General features: G+C 37.0%; 1 protein-coding gene across 1 annotated transcript in view; it reads left to right on the top strand.

The window, feature by feature from the left end:
- The window catches only part of HMCN1 (hemicentin 1), a 440557-nt gene that overhangs the window by 246009 nt on the left and 176347 nt on the right, over nt 1–18201 (top strand). The window contains 5 exon segments of the mRNA XM_003785789.2: nt 264–458; nt 1527–1657; nt 1807–1954; nt 4136–4262; nt 8216–8370. Coding sequence (XP_003785837.1) covers nt 264–458; nt 1527–1657; nt 1807–1954; nt 4136–4262; nt 8216–8370 — 756 coding nt within the window.

The raw sequence follows: 18201 nt of genomic DNA, 5'->3' as shown, positions 1-18201 counted from the left end.
TACTTACTCTCATCCGAATGTTTTAACAAAAACAATTTTGTTTAAATTTATTCTAGAGGCAATGGATCTCCTAAGACTGATCAAGAAGTAAAGGCATTAATTACCATAGTCTTCACATTTCTATGGCAGGAGACATATCTTAAAAACGGCACAGTACCTAAGAGTACAAATGATATTCCTAAAAAAAAAATTTATTTCTCCCTGATATATTTGGCATTCAATAATGATTGTAAGTATCACAAGACTTTTAATTTTGTATTTAGGTACCCCTCAACCAACCATCAAATGGTTACACAATGGTAGAGAGTTGACAGGCCAAGAGCCTGGTATCTCTATCTTGGAAGATGGCACACTGTTGATGATTGCTTCTGTTACACCATTTGACAATGGGGAGTACATCTGTGTGGCAGTCAATGAAGCTGGAACCACAGAAAGAAAATATAACCTCAAAGTCCATGGTAAGTATCCACAGGAACAAAAATGCTAAAATCATATAAGCAAATATGTAACAGTTATCCATATTTAAATTATTCTCTCAACGCAAAATTAGTAATCCATAAATTAAATTTACCCATATTTAAATTATTCTCTCAAAGCAAAACTGATGATCTGATTTCGTATATTTATTTGATTTACAATTTTGTATAATTTATTATTATTACTTGGTAACATTCATGGTTCAAGTGGCAGAAAAAAAAATACTTAGTATAGGTATCCTGACCCTGAGCTAAGGCATCTACTATCTGCTCTACAGGCAAGGAACGTTACCATTTTACATGTGTATTGTACACATGTGTGTGTGTGTCTTAACAAATATTTTACTTATAAACAAGGAAATAGGAATATGTATAATTTTATCTTCTTCTTCCCTATAAAATATAAGACATATAGAAGAACTTTATACCCATTACTCTGTACTTTGTCTATTTTACTAAACAATTTATCTTAGAGATTTTCAATATTTTTAACTCTATAGAATCCCACTGTATGGTTACACAATTTCTTTAACTTTTCTACACTAAGGATGAGCATTGAGTTTTTAACAGTTGTTTTCTACTATAAGTATCTCTTCTATGAAAATTGTGTACATGTGCCATTTTGCATGAGTAGAAGGGTATATACATTTTAAAAATTAAATGAATGTTGACTTCCATAGACCCATGAGCAATTTTCATGGAATTTTTAAGGCAATATTCACATTATTGGCAAAGTCAAGAGTCCACTTAAGACTGTAGCAACTTGTATTTCAATTGATATGGGTAATCAATAGGTTCTCTCTTAAATTTATCTGAATTTCATCCTAAATTGAGTACTTTGAAATAATAAAGTAAAAATTCTATAAGGATTGTGACTTATGAATACATTGGTAAAGACTTTTCATTTTATAATAAAGTATATGCTTAAATATGACCAGTTTTTCTAGCCATGAGCATCTCAGAATTTGCTTTCTAAAGACCTTTATAAAGAAACTTTATAAATAATATTTCTTACAAAACTGTCTAAGCCTGACACCTCTGCTTTTGCAGTTCCTCCAGTAATTAAAGATAAAGAACAAGTGACAAATGTGTCTGTGTTGGTAAATCAGCTGACCAGTCTCTTTTGTGAAGTGGAAGGTACTCCATCTCCCATCATTACATGGTATAAAGATGATGTCCAGGTAACTGAAGACGTCCAAATATGTATAATCCCTTGCCTCCACATCTGAAATCAATTAGGATGTGAAATCCTTAATAACATTTTACTTCAATTGATAATTATGCATTTCATTAGGAGTAGAGATAACCTTGACTAGTTTATCCTTTGTAGGTGACGGAAAGCAGTGCCGTTCAGATCGTGAACAATGGAAAGATACTAAAGCTCTTCAAAGCCACTCCAGAGGATGCAGGAAGATATTACTGCAAAGCAATTAACATTGCAGGCACTTCCCAGAAGTATTTTCACATCGATGTGCTAGGTAAGAAAAACCGTTTGTGAGATAGAAAGGTACAACTCGGATGCACTTCTTACCTAGTATAGTTCTAACTATACGTAAAATTAGGGATAAAAATAAATTGATAGGAAAAAACACTATTTGTTTCAATCTGTTATTCTTTCGGTCTTTAATATTAGTTGACCAGAACCCTATTATATTGAAAGTTTGGAATATTTATTATCTATAATACAGAAATGCCTTGGAATCTTATACAGTGAAGTATCAAATACCCCCCAATGGTACTGTCTTATGGAAAACAGGAAACTCCTGTCAGTCTCTCCAGGTTGGTGGGCAGGATGTTTTCTGGGGAGCCCCTATGCAGGGTGAGGCGGAGTGTAGCACACTCGCACTGTGCACATGTCCTGAAGCTCCTAGGCTGTCCTTGAACTGGATCAGGCAGCAAATCCACCTTCCACTGTATTCTAATTAATTCTTGTAACTAAGTCTGTCCCAGTGAAGAGGAGAGAATTCCGAGAGCAGGTAGCAGCTGTGATCAATCGGGATAGAAAACATTTTTAATGGTAATCCTAAATTTGAGATTTTATTAGTTCGTAAAATTATACTTGTCATTGAAAGTTCACTTTGTGATAAAACGACTCTCCCCATTTTTAATATTTAGCTCCTCACAATAGGCATGTAATTTGTAAGTCCAGAGTGGAAATGAGGTCAGAGAATTATAGTGCATTAAAGTTATCATTCATAAAATGCCATAACATAAAATAATTTTCCTCATTAGAATTCTCAAAACCTGAAATTTTCTATCCCCCAAATTACTATTATTATGTGTAAGTATGGGCTGTAGAAACGCATTAAGACATCTTTTTATTATTTTTTTCATTGGCACTGTTTCTCTTGGCACTTGTTTACTCCCATGACTTTGAATTCCATCTGTGCGCTGGGGATGCTCACATTTTTATCTCTAGCTCAGACTTTCATAAGCTGTAGGGAAAGAGGCCTAATATTCTCCCTGTTAGATGGACTCGAATGCTCTTCCTTTGTATATCAAACAGAAAGGTCCCAGAAAGTGTCTACTTTTGTTTCCTTCATTGATCTCCATTTTAGTGACTAGGACCTCCATGCATCCACTCACTTTCTTCTGTTCTTCAAACTCTTTAAATCCTTTTACATCCTGTTATGTCTCCTTCCTACTTCTGTGTTAAATTATCTACTTATTTCCATTCCCCTGTGACAGTATATTTGCCATTCATTAGCTGAATTAACATTGTAGCCCTCTAACTGCTCTCCTCTATCCGTCCACTCTTGGCCATTCTAATCCTTCTTTACACAGCCGCCCTCAGCAGCTTCACTCAGGTGGTCACAAAACATAAACGCGATCATACATTCCTCTCCTACTGAAACCCTTTAGAGCAGTGGTTCTCCACCTTCCTAATGCCGCGACCCTTTAATACAGTTCCTCATGTTGTAGTGACCCCCCACCATATATTTTCATTGCTACTTCATAACTGTAATTTTGCTACTGTTATGAATCGTAATGTAAATATCTGATATGCAGGAGACCCCCCAAATGGGGTCACGGCCCACAGGTTGAGAACCGCTGCTCTTGTGGCTGGTCATTTGTCTGAAGATGAAGACAAATACTTTAACATGGTATGAAAGGGGAGGGCTAAGGTCAGAGAAATCGTGATAATTCCAAGAATAAAAACTAGCACTTTATTTTTCATGTTATATCTTCTATCAGTTTTACCATAAGAGTACCTTAAAGGGAGGAGTTAGTATACTTCAAGCAACACAACAGTATAATATCTGAACAGTAGAATCTGAACTTTATAAAATTGATGCTAATTACAATATTCATTATCTAAAAGATATAGCAAGAGTAAATTGCATTATATGAATTTTGTCACTTACTTATATTCTAAACTGCTTTTTCACACGAGTTGACTGTGCCTCAAAACACATCCTGTCCTATCATAATTCTTGCAAGTAATTGTCCTGTTAGCAATTGTTTAATGAATGTTTTTCTATATTTAAATCTAGCATACAGGTGCACAGATGTGATATGAATATGAACTATTGTATGATATTTTATTTTTAACATTAATACCTTGTTGAAATACTATGGAAGGCATCGCCTATCTGCTTCCCTCATCTCGTTGTGTTTGCTAAGTCAGAGAGTTTCATAATAAAATGTCTTTGTTTCAGTTCCCCCCACCATAACAGGTGCTAGCTCCCCAAATGAAGTATCGGTTATCCTCAACCATGACACCACCCTGGAATGCCAGGCCAGAGGCAATCCCTTCCCTGCTATTCACTGGTTCAAAGATGGCAAGTGAGTAACTTTTCTGTATTTTTTGGAAGAGTCCAACTGATAGAAAACAGGTATATAAATGTGTGTGGATTTTTTTCTCTTTTTAATTATTTTATCACATGAAGCATAAAGAAAAACTGTATTACTCAAAAATAGTCTTAAGGTCTTTCATTATTATGTATTACAAGGATTTATGTAAGTGTTGGGAATGTGTCTTAGAAATCTAGGGCAACTCAAATTTAATATATAGGCAGTCCCTGGGTTATATATTATACAGCATTCAGTACATACAAATAGGTTCCCAGGGAGCCCCATAAAGATAATGTAATTAAATTAATAATTCAAGAACTCATTTCTTGTGTGCATATAAACAAACCCACACGGCACACGCAGCTGGCTGGGGCAGCACCTCTGTGCTGGCAGCCAGTCTCATTGTCTATTGGGTAGCTTCCACACAGCACCACTTTTGTTCACTTTTCCCCTTGATTTTGTGATTTATTTACCCTGATGACCACACCTCCAAAGCAGAAGTCCACTGAAGTCCAGGTGGGCCTGCAAGAGCAAAGAGAAAGGTGACTATAGTGGAAACAATTAAGAGTTGGGAGAAAAACCAGGTGCCATCATTCATTGGAAAAGCATTAGGCTTCTGTCCCTGGAGTACTGGAACAATTATAAGGGTTAAAATGAGAATCATGGACTATGTGAAAGGCATTGCTCTGATGAAAGCATTAATTATCACTAAGCAATGTAGAGGATTAATTATTGAAATGGAAAGGTTATTATTGGTTGGCTAGAAGATAAAATGAAGCATAACATGGCGGCGCCTGTGGCTCAAAGGAGTAGGGTGCCGGCCCCATATGCTGGAGATGGTGGGTTCAAACCCAGCCCCAGCCAGAAACTGCAAAAAAAAAAAAAAAAAAAAAAAAAGCATAACATTCCTATTAGGCTAGCAGCATTGATGCAACATTAGGTGTTAACCTTTAATATTGTTCTTTTAAAATTTTTCCTATGTCCTGTCTAAACTTTTCATGTAAAGAACACAATAGTTCCTGTAGCTTATTATTTCAGTACAGGGGTATTATTATTATTATTACTATATTACACTGTATTAGCATTACCACATCTGAGCCATTGTACTAGTATTATTATTACCATATATGCACTGTTCCTTAGAAAGCGGAGTTACATACAAATCTAAGTAAAGACATTCTCAGGAATATATTTTGTCCATAACCTAGGGATGCCTGTACACTAAATATCCTTTATTCAGAGGCTAACAGTGAAAAAGGCAAGATCTAAATTCAGAGATAATTTTGTCTTTACAAGGAATTGACTTATAAAGGAAAGTGTGTTTATGACAGCAAGATGAATACTTCAACTAGTTCTATCTGTAGGTATAAAAGAACCACAGAGGAACAGTGAGACATTTCTCATACTTCCCAATCTGAAGGGCTGCTGAGGTTTCTCCTGCTTAAATGGCTGTGGTGATCCGTGTTGGTTGTGAGAATTTATTTCCCACAAGGTAGTCAGCGTTCACATAATACAGTTTCTGAGAGCAGGGATCTAAGGCTTACATAGTGAAGAGTCAAGATTTGCAGTGTATGAAATAAAGGATTGTTTCAACAGATCAATAATAAAGACAAAAGCAACATAGAAAAATTTATAGCGGGTGTGAGCAGGCAATTAAAAATTATACTTAGGCGATAAGCGTATTAAATTCTGTTCTTCACAAGCCATATTGGCAAAAAGATTAAAAGTTTGAAATATCAAGTTTTGGCTAGAGTGGGGGAAAGTAAGATATTCTATTCTGATGGAGAGAATGTAAATTAGTTCCCTGAAAGGCAATTTGTTGATATGTATTAAACTTGGAAAACTGTGATACAGTAATTACACTTTCAGTGTCCAGGAGAGGAAGCAGTCGTGCATGGCCATAGGGAGGATATAGTATGATAGTCACTGCAACATTGTGACCAGAAGTCCCCAAGCTTTTTGGCACCAGGGAAAATTTGCTATCGTGGAAGACAATTTTTCCATACATGGGGAGAGTGTGGGGCTGGGCACTAGAGTTTCATAAGCACTGTGTAACCTAGATCCCCAGAGTGGGGTTGGTAATACTAAGAGAATCGAAGGCCTCCGCTGATCAGACAGGAGGAGGAAGGAGCTCAGCTGGTGATGCCAGTGATGGGAAGTGTCTGTAAATACGGATGAAGCTTCTCTCCCTCCCTGGTCCTCACCGTCTGCTGTGCAGCCCAGTTCCTGCTAGCAGTCCAAGTCCCGGGTGGTTGGGGACTGCAGATTGTGACAGCAGAAAAGTGAAAACTGACTAACGCCTGACATTAGGAAAATAGATAGATAACTCATGAGATAGTACGAAACACTGTGCAGCAATTAAATTAGAAAGAGTAAGGTCAATCTCTGTAGCAAAAATAGCTCCATAGCTGTTACAGAGTGAAAAGAAAGGCGGAATGATAACATAGCATTTATAATACACATATTAGAACTTTGGATTTCTTTAGGGCTATGAGTAAAAATGTTTAGGAAACCACGTGAAAGAATATAATTCAAAGTGATAATGGTGACAAGGCTAGGAAACTCACAGTAAGGGTAATAGACCAAGCAGAATTTTTCTCAATACCATGCTTACTTTTGGGTTGAATTTTTATGTTGCTTACATAATTAACAATCAAAAGTTTTAGCATTACTTAAATTTAAGTAGCATTATTGTCAAATATTTACTTCCTCTAAAAACTTAAAATATTCAAGTACTTTATACTCTTAGCTTTGGATCGTTTTATCCAAAGCTTCCTACTAAGACATAGTAAAGGACCCTACTATAGAAAATTAAATGTGTTTGCCATTTTATTGTGCAGTTTAACTAGAAGGTTATTAATATTTCGATGCATCTAATAATTCATTATGTCGCTAAGTCATTGAAACTTTTAAAAAACTAGCTGTGGATCTTCCTGAGACAATGTTAATGGATTTTGAAGGTATGATTCTTAGGATATCATAGACTTTAATAACCATTGCTTCAGATATTAAAATAAAGCTGATGCCAATTACATAAAGTGAACATTTCGTAGTAGTCAGTAAATGTCTCTGTATGTTGTCTTCTTGACAACCCCACATATGAGCTTCTTTGGGCATAAACATCTTCAGCATGTATTATTATGTAAGCATTTATATTTATTATAATACTTTTTAGAGAGATTGGCAAATCATTGTCTTTAGTAAATAATAACTGTCCATACACTTGTGAATACTTTTCCAGATTGTATAATAATATTGATTTAAAATAATATTGCCTGGCCTGAAGTTTCAGTACTATAATATTAAATTCTTAGTTATTCTTTTCCAGATGACAGTAGAAATTTTGGCTATGCAAACCAAAAAATAAAAAAGAATACTTAGAGAATAAGAACAGAAGAATGGATAAAGTGAATAATAGTATTACTAGATTTCTGCTAATGTTATTAAACTATTCAAGTTGAAATGGAGAAACTTTTATTTTACTTCTCTGGGGACAGAGTCTCAAGCTGTCAACCTGGGTAGAGTGCCGTGGGTTCATAATTCACAGTAACCTCCAACTCTTGGGCTCAAGCGATCCTCTTGCATCAGTTTTTCCATTTTTAGTAGAGACAGGGTCTCCCTTTTGCTCAGGCTGATTTCAAACTCATGATCTCAGGCAATCTACTCGCCTTGGCCTCCAAGAGTACTAGGATTACAGGCATGAGCCCCTGCACCCAGCCAAAATGGAGAAACTTTTGATCTCAAAGTGATTATTAACTTAACTTCCATTAGTAAAGTGGTTTAATAACTTCATTCTTCTGAATAAGAGTACCAATCTTATTATTGTATTTTTAATCCACGTTCATTCATATTTTTAACCTTTGATTTTTGTTGTGATTACGAAGAGAAGAAGAAATATGGAAAAATGAAAATGTACCCATGGGATGAAATTTTATTATTTCTAGGCCTTTATTTTTGGGAGATCCTAATATTGAACTTCTAGACAGAGGACAAGTTCTACATCTAAAGAAAGCACGAAGAAGTGACAAGGGGCGCTACCAATGCACTGTGTCTAATGCAGCTGGAAAACAAGCCAAGGATATAAAACTGACAATCTATAGTAAGTGTGACTTCATTTTTTATGATTTTTAACTCTCATAAATTGAAAAGCAGGCTTTACTCACATGTTAACTGTATCTTTATTCAATACTAAATAATTTGGGATGCTACTTGCTTCAAGAGAGAAAGGAACCTGCTTTCCTGCGTTTTACCTTTCTTGACCAGGCACACTGGCTCACACTCACAATCTCAGCACTTGGGGAGGCTGAAGCAGAAGGATTGCTTGAGGCCAGGAGTTGGAGAACAGCCTGGGAAACACAGTGAAGCACAGTGTCTGTAAAAATAACAAAGCAGTTGTGCAGAGTGGGCACCTGTAGTCCCAACTGCTCAGGAGGGGCTGAGATAGGAGGATCACTTGAGCCAGGAATTTGAGGTTGTACTGAGCTAGAGTCATAGCACCATACTCTAGCCTGAGTGACAGATGAGACACTGTCACCCCTGCCCAAAAAACAATGGATTTCTTTGAGTGAGCTCATGATTTTTCTGTGATCTCACTTAAGAGCTCAAGAATTTCCTAATGGGGCTCAGTGCCCATAAGCACAGTGGTTACAGAGCCAGCCACATTCACTGAAGTTGGCGGGTTCAAACCCAGCCCGAGCCAGCTAAACAACAATGACAACTGCAAGCAAAAATAGCCAAGCATTATGGTAGGTGCCTGCAGTCCCAGCTACTTGGGAGCCTGAGGCAAGAGAATCACTGGAGCCCAAGAGTTTGAGGTTGCTGTGAGCTATGACACCACAGTACTCTAGCAAGGGCAACATAGTGAGACTCTTTCTCTCAAAAAAAAAAAAAAAAAAGAAGAAGAAGAATTTCCTAGATGGTTAGTACATACATAAATCAAATGTTTATTTCCTTGAAGGGGAAAAAAAAACTTTAAAAATTATAGCGATGCATGAAATAGATGGAGGCCAAAGTTATGTACATATTTCAGTTGTTCTTTTTTCATTCCATCCTGGCCTTTATCTTGGCCATATGTTAATCTTTTAAATGGCTTATGTTTATGCAACTGTTTTCTCCCATCTGTGTCCCCACCAGAAATATGTAGCTCTTGTTTTTTCTAAAATTACCACTTTACTGTGAAGACGGTGACTGCCAAAGTCACTTAAATTTTAACAAATGGCTCCATTGCTAAGTACTTGAATATTATGTTGCAGGTGCAAAGATTTACACATTAGAAAGGAAAAGACCTCACTAGACCAGTGGTGCTTATTTACTGTAGCTCTCGTCACTGCACATCCTGTCTATCCATAATGTATGTCACTTAGGGAAGTTTAGGTACTTCAGAACATCACCTTCTCAAAGGGTCTTCCTAATGAAAGTGATCACTGAGTCACTTTCTGTGATACTGTGGTAGTTCATTTTCTTCATAGCATGCATTGCTGTCTGATCTGATGTTTGATTGCTTTATTACAGGCTTATGTTTCTTTCCAAGGAATGTAAAGTAAGAGCAGACCTTTGTTTTGCATGTCTAATACACAGTAGCCCTCAAGACATATTCACTGAGTGAATGGTTTGGCAGTAAACTGTCTAATACAGTAGGTACTAACTGTGTGTGGCTGGTGAGGACTTGAAATGTAGCTAATGCAAACTGAAAGGTATTGTACAAAATACACATCAGATATCAAAGACTTAATATGAAGAAATAATGTAAGACATCTAATTAATAATTTTACATTGATTATGTATTGAAATGCTATTTGGGATATATGGGGCTAAGTGAAATGTATTGTTAAAGTTAATTTCCTCAGTTTCTTTTCACATTTTTTAATGTGGCTACTAGAAAATTTGAAATTATATATCTGGTTTGCCTTATATATTTATGAGGCAGCACTGGTTGGGTGATCAATAAGAGCGTTGGCTTCTGAGATACATAGACTAGTTTCAGATCCAACTCTTGCCACTTACTAAACTAGCTTTGTGACTTTGAATAAATTGCTTATCCAATTCTCAACCGTAAATGGGGAGAATCATAGACCCTGTGTAATAGTGTTCTTGTGAGGATTAAATGCTAGATACTTCTATTATTTGGCTCATTAAATGTCATTCACTTAATGATTGTCTGCTTGGCGATTGTATTGTTTTAAAACTTAAAATGCATATAGAATCTAGCTTAATTTCTAGATAACCGCATTTCACATCTCCCTTTTTATATGTTAGTGTCTTATGTAAAGTTCAAATAGCTTTCTTGAATCAAAGAAGTTATGTTTAATACAGGCTTTAAAATCATTTATATCTGTATATAAAACCTGTTAAGAAATTAGTCATGAAACAGCATATCCTTTAAAAAGGTAATAACATTAAAAAATTAGCTATGTAATCAATCCAAGTTAAACACAAGTATCGTTGCTACCACTGGCCTCCTTTCAGAGCTAGGTGTTTAAACAAAAGGTGCCGTATTTTTGTTAAGCTGCTGAGTAGTCTTCTCCACACTGTTTTATTGTTGCCAGGATCTCTGATGACTATATTTTTTTGGTGATTTAATAAGACTCTTCATGTCCACGGGACATGAGTTCTTTCATTTCAGATCCTCTTGTTCACTCCGTATGATGCCTCCAGGCACCCAGAAGAGAGGGCTTTATATAATGATTAAACCTTTTAGAATTGTCTGTGTGAAAGCCTTTGTAATATTATGAAGTTTTGAGGAAATAATGCCATTTCCTTTCTAGGAAGTTTGCCTATACCTCTTAAGCTTACTTTATTTCATTTGTGAAAATGCTTTTATTTCTGAAATAGAAAAAAAAAATGAAATACATATTGTACTTTGGCTAACTGTGAAGAAGGCAATGTAGATTTGAGGCTGAGAGTGTGTTTAACAAGGCAATCAATTCATTCATTTTCCTTATTTACACAAGGACATAAAGATTGAGCAATATATTCATAACCTTTACCTGTAACCTCCTACTCCAAACAGAAGTACAATTCTCAGTTCTCAATAGGCATGAATTAAAATGGAACAAGAAGGGAAGTACTTATTTATTTGGAAGATTTAAGCAGTGAATGATATGTTGTTCTACCATGAATTGCAGGTGTTCTTTGAGTAATTTTTCTCAGTTTTATAAATAAAAGCTTTTAAATTAGATCCTTTAAAGCACAAATAATATTCATCTCTAAAACATTCATGAAGAATAAGGATTTGTTTGAACTTATCTTCTTGGTTTCATTAATGTACCACCCAACCAATGAGGATAGCTAGCTCTTTTAGGCGATTTCAGCCTAAAATTTGAAATACATTTATAGATTAACATATAAAATAGTCTTAATCAAAATTTAAAGCCTGAATAAATTTTTCTTTCTTAAGATTTCCAAATTATGGTTTAAATTTCTATTAATTGCTTATCTTAGCAGGACTTGGCAAACCTTTTTTATAATGGTCAATAGTAAATATTTTAGATGGAGTTCCATTTCTTTGGTAATTTTTAAAATTGGAATTTTGTTTGTATTATAAGTCTTGCTAATGAGAAGAATAGAATTATTTGAGGGGTATAACATTTCACTTAGAGTTCAAAGTTAGTATTCCCTGCCACCAACACAAATTGCAAATGTTCATCTGTTAATGGTGATTTGTAATGAAAAGTAACCTATTTTATCTTTGAAAATGCCTTTTCACATAGATACCTACTGCTGAATCCTGATAACAGTTCATAAACGTATGGTTTTAATTGAGCATTTTCATTGCTTAGAAGGCATTTATACAATTCAATTATATTATTCTCTATAGTATATTATACTGTTAGCATGTCATTGCACTGCCAGTTAATCAACTCTAGTTTCAGGTTAAATGGAAGGTTAATTTTAAAGATAAAATATATTTTGAATGTGAAAATTTCCTTTGCGTTTGTACTGAGGTCTGACAAAAACCACATGAACTATATAGTCTGAGCTTAGAAAATAAATCTACTACAAATCTGTGGGAGAATTAAGATCTCCCTTTTTGTTTGAACTTTTGATAGCATTAAGAATGTATAAAGCAGCTCGACATTATTTTTGATTAAAACAACAGAATGACTACCACAGTATACATTTTCCATATATGCACTGTTTTTGTATGCACTGTTTTTGTCTGGTATTTTTAAGTAGAATTCACTTAGAAACATTATGAAGTGTTTAGCAAAACTAATGTCCAAAAGCTTGCAGTATTTAATATGAGTGTTTAAAAATGGTCCTTTTCATTCAGAAAAAAATCAGTCCCAGCCCTGACCTCAAAAAGTCTCTCCACGAAGGCATTGAACTGCTATATGATAAGTTAAGTCAGGATATTTAGTTATACTTCTGAGAAAAAGTCATGGAATTGATGATGTTTAACTCCTTGAGAATAAATAAAATATACCATAACACTACTGGTTCAAAAACACATGAATGTTTTACACAAAGTGCTTACTGATGAATAATACAATGAATAAATAAACTTTAACAGCTGGCATTTTATAAGTTTGTGAACTTCCAAGCCTTTTTTTCCTTCACATGTATTTTTAGCACTAACAGTTGTAAAATATCTTAGTAGATTCTACTTCAGGTTGTAATGAATTAGTCTTTTTTCAATTCCTCTGAAAATATTTCTGTGTGTATTTGTTACACAATGACTGTTCTTAGAGGCTAATTCTTGAGTTTTTGCATACTTGGCATTGGCTTTTCAGATAAACAAGGACAACTAAGCAGTATCAATAATATCTGTCTAACAACTTGCCAAAAGCCAAGAATACCATTAAGAAAAAGTTGTCTTTTTTCTTATAAGTGACTATTGATGTTTCCCCTAGTGTTCTCAAGTTTTTGAGCAATTATTCTTACTGAAAGGCTAATTTTCTTTAACAAATTAATTTTCTCTAGATATATTTCTGTGGCTGCTGCAATCATACCTGACTTAAATCACCATTGGTACATGGCTTTCCTTGTTTGGCTAAGAAATGAGAGGCTCAGAAACTTTGGTTGTAGCTTCATTTTGACTTTGTCCTTTGCAAATTTCGTGAAGAAATTCTGCTCTGATGAGACAGACATTTTACAGTTTCTAATTTTTTTTAAACTTTTACTTTTCTCTAAATTAATAATATTGTGTTAACTCCTTAGTTTATTAGTGTTTATTGTTTTAGAAAAGCTATAGTGAGGGGGGCAGAGGCAAGATGGCCAACCGGAGCCAGCTTTCCATAGAGGCGCCTGTCCAGAAGGAGAGTTGAAGGATAGAAGTTTTGCAAGTAAGCCGATAGTTGGGAGCTGAGCCAAGAGAGAAGGTTGAAGAACACACATCAACCCTACTGAGGAAAGATGTGACCATAAGGAAACATACAATAGGTACAAAATCCATTGCCAAGTGGACAGGAGTCCCCTCCCCTATGAGAATGGCTCACAGTATACTTTATACAAACAAGCAAGCAGAGTTCATATCTCCTCCTATTTTATCTCATGGGAAATACTCTCTAAGAACTGGAACTCCTTCCCCAGAGAAAACCCAGTAGTGTCTCATGGCACTCTCCCACCAGGCATAAAACTGTATATATTCTCTACCTGCAATTCTGAACTTCCAGTACTCCCCTCCACTCTCAGGAGGTCTGGTAGCCTATCTCCTATGGAGTCCAAACTCTTGGCATTTTCTCGGGAGGTGTGTACAGGCATGGGCTGTAGCAGGTCTGTGCTGATTTTGTGGCATAGATGTAAAGAGGGGATTGTGGACCTAGGGAGCCATACAGGAAAGGGAGAAGTGGTGCCCAATGGCACAGAGTAACAGTGGCATAAGCAGGAACAATGGGGCTCACACCCCTGGGGATATTTTGGAGAGACACACCCCACATCCTTTGGCAACCAGAGAAAGCCAGGCCTCTATTCCAATGACAGCCACTGGTGGAACAGATCTGGGACAGAAATTCAGGCTCCGTGAGTAAAGGGTATACCTGAAGTGGAACCTGCCTGGGTGGGGCACTATGGAGACAGAGACTAGAACATGTAGGTAGAAATGGCATACTCCCAGAGTGAGACTGAGTCAGAAGTGTGGCTTTAGTGAACCTAAGAAGCACCCAGGGCCCAGGGGAACATAGCTGAGACAAAAGCAGGCCAGGCAACAGCACTAGCCCAGGGAGAAGCAGAAACTGAGAACTGTATGTAGGCAGCAGCCCAGGGAGAGGCAGGAACTGAGAGCTGAGTGCAAGCTCTAAGTGTACCCACCTCAATACAGATGGCAGCAGAGACAGAGATGCCAGGTCCGTGAGAATTGGCGCACCAGCAGCAGCACAGGGTGGGGCTGACTCACAGTTTCTGTGAACTCAAACAGCACCTGGCCTGCAGGGGAATATAGCTGGGACAGAAATGCAAATTCAGTGAGAATATAAATGGCAGCAACATCAATCTGGGGCAGGGCTGGAACTGAGTGAACCAACTTCCATTAAGCACCCAATGTTGCCAGGCCTTAGCTCCCCCTGCCAGAGTGCAGAGTGCAGAGTGGTGGCAGAGTGCAGTGGTCTGGCTGGGGAGACATAGATCTCCCTGTGACTCAGCCAGGTGCAAACCCCTGGAGCATCTGCTCATTGAAGGGAACTGGGTCACAGTCCTGCAGGGTTACCAGTGACTGGGTATGACATAGATGGAAGGTGGAGAAGGAGGCATCAACCTTCCTGGACTAATTCATTTGCTGGTTGGGTCCTTCTGACTACATGGATCACTGGAGTGAGTCATAGTCGAGCTGCCAGCAGACCCCTGCTATCTAGTTGCTGGAGACCTTTTGATCTCTCCCACTTGAGACTGGGTGCTGACTGGAACAATTGATTTGGAACTCTTGACCTGGGCCAATCACCCCAGGACTATCCAAAGTAGTACCCTGGGTGTGTGGTTGTGGGAAGGTTTGATTTTCTTTTTCTAATTATTGCCCATGGGGGATGAGGTAACTTAGTTGCTGGTATTTCTCCACATCTGAGACTTCAACCCAGAGTTACTGATTCACTAGGATTGGACAGAAGCCAGCTGAAAACAAGACAGTGCCACTTAGCCCCACCACACCAAGCAGATTCCCAGTGTTTCAGGCTGTAATACTTTGGGTCCTTTGCAAAGTCTAGGGAAAAAGGTACAGACACCAGTCCCAGCTATTGGGCAAAGGACTAGTTAATCCCTACTCCAGGAGCCCCCAACCCAACTTCACCTTATCTGCTTATCTAGCTAAATGGTGTAAAATAGTCATGGGGCTTAATCAGCAGAAAAAGTCCAGCGATATGAATATTCAGAGTAGATTGCTCCCCCAAGGAGCAACATGGTGGACACACTAGAAGATCACATTCATAAATAAATGGCTGATATGTCAGAAATCAAATTCAGAATTTGGATTGCAAATAAGATTAACAGAATGGAGGTAAGATTGGAATTAGAAATTCAAGGAGCATTTCAAAAGTTGTCTCATGAATTCAACGAATTCAAAGACAAAATCACCAAAGATTTTTTGACACATTGAGACAAGAACATGCAGCCTTCAAAGAACTGAGAAATATAGTAGAATCCCTCAGTAACAGAATGGAGCAGGCAGAAGAAAGGAATTCTGACATTGAGGACAAAGATTTTGAACACTACCAAACACTCAAAGAGGAAGAGAAGTAGAGAGCAAAAATGGATCATTCTCTTAGAGGGGTCTGGGATAATTCAAAGAAACTAATATTTGCCTTATAGGAATTCCTGAAGGTGACGAGGTTGTTTCAAAAGGCCCTGATGCTCTACTCCATGAGATAATCAAGGAGAATTTCTCAGACATGCCAAAAGAGTCTGAAATTCAGATAGCAGAGAGTTTCAGAGCCCCAGCACAACTCAATCCAAATAAGGCATCTCTAAGACACGTTATAATTAACTTTGCCAAAGTTAATATGAAGAAGAAAATTCTGTAAGCAGCCAGACATAAGAAAACCATAAACTACAAGGGGACGAATATTAGAATGACTGCAGATCTCTCTGCTGAAACCTTTCAAGCTAGAACAGGATGGCCATCCAGTTTTAATCTTCTAAAACAAGTTAACTTTCAACCCAGGATCATGTATCCACCTAAACTGAGTTTCATTTATGATGGAGAAATTAAATGCTTTAATGACATTCACATGTTGTAGGGGGAGGATGGGTGGAGGGAGGGTAATTGGTGGGAACCACACCTCCCAAAATTCACCTGCACCACAGTGCATTTTATAAGGGTATATGTTAAATTTACTAAGGGTAGAATATAAATGTCTTAACACAATAACTAAGAAAATGGGGTGAAGGCTGTGTTAACCAGTTTGATGAAAATATTTTAAATGGTATATAAAACCATCACATTGTACCCCATGACTGCATTAATGTACACAGCTATGATTTAATAAAAAAAAAAAGAACAGCTATAGTGTTATTACATGGTAAACAATGTTTTGCCATTTAATTTTGTAACAGAATAATCCACACTCTGCTCTGCCTTAAAATTGAAATATCTGAAGTTTGTTATTATTTTCCTGTTTCAACATGAAGAGTAGGCAACTGTTTATGAAAACAAAATAAAATATCACAGTACGTGTTCCACTTGAAATGCTATTAAGTTATAACTGTGCCACTGAAATTTATGGTAAGCTGAGCAGCAGTGAGAACACCACATTTGGTTTCTGCTGCAGTTACTTAACTATACGCTTCTCAAGCAAAGATCATTATGTATAAACAAACGAGTATAATTGTATCCCAATAAAATGTTATTTATGGACCCTGAAATTTGAATGTCATATAATTTTTACATGTCACAAAATATTATTTTTTTGATTTTTTTCCAACCACTAAAAAATGTAAAAACCATTTGTAGCTCAGCATCTCCTGGCCTGTGAGCCACAGTTGGCTGACCCCTGATTTTTATACTCACCCTCTCTTATAGGAAAGTGATTCTATCATCAGATTCTCCTAATGGAATAGTAGATTTTGCCTTAGATTTTGTGTGACAAAAAATAATTGCATATGAATGTTTATTACTGTGAACTTAAGAATGATAGCTAGAGAATATTAAGACACTTCACTCAGTGCTCAGATCTTGTTTTCTAATATCCCTCTCCACTGAAAGGTACCGGATTCCTAGAAGGCATCATTCTAGGGGAGGGGCAAGGAATATTCAAGATGAGCCTGGAGCATGTAGGAGGGCCAAAAAGTAAGGAAGGGCTAAAAAAGTAAAATAAAATGATGTGGGTATATTAAAGGAGCATCAGAGCCTTTTGAAAGATCTCCCAGTCACCCAAACTGAATACTAAATGTAATTTGGAATTATAACCCAAAGTATGAAATAAATTTTCATGAGTCCATGTTGACACAAATAAAGGATTGAATAAATATGTAAAGTGGAAAGAAGAGACACATCTCCCATAATTTCAAATACATTTTTTTCATTTATTTATTTATTGAGATAGAGTTTCACTTTATGGCCCTTGGTAGAGTGCCATGGCATCATAGCTCACAACAATGTCCAACTCTTGGGCTTAAGCGATTCTCTTGCCTGAGCCTCCCAAGTAGCTGGGACTCCAGGTACCCACCATGATGCCTGACTTTTTTCTTTGGTAGAGGTGGGGTCTCACTCTGGCTCAGGCTGGTCTCAAACCTCTGAACTCAGGGCAGTCCACCCGCCTCAGCCTCTCAAGAGTGCTAGGATTATAGGTGTGAGCCACCACACTCAGCCAATTCCAAATAAATTTTGCCAGTATTTCTCTCTCCTGAAAGTAGAGCATAGCTCATCATCACTGCCTTAGACAGGTTCCCAAAGTTGACATCTCAGTGACATCATGTTGTTAGCATGTACTCTTGGTGCTATGTGGAGGACGGTGCTTTGCCTTCTGTGGTCTCCTTCTCAAAACCTATAATCCTAGTCTAACCATAA

The sequence above is a fragment of the Otolemur garnettii genome, unplaced genomic scaffold (assembly GCF_000181295.1).
Source record: "Otolemur garnettii isolate 467f Iridium unplaced genomic scaffold, OtoGar3 scaffold00016, whole genome shotgun sequence".
Classification (NCBI taxonomy): domain Eukaryota; kingdom Metazoa; phylum Chordata; class Mammalia; order Primates; family Galagidae; genus Otolemur; species Otolemur garnettii.
This window is presented reverse-complemented; position numbering and strand designations above follow the sequence as displayed.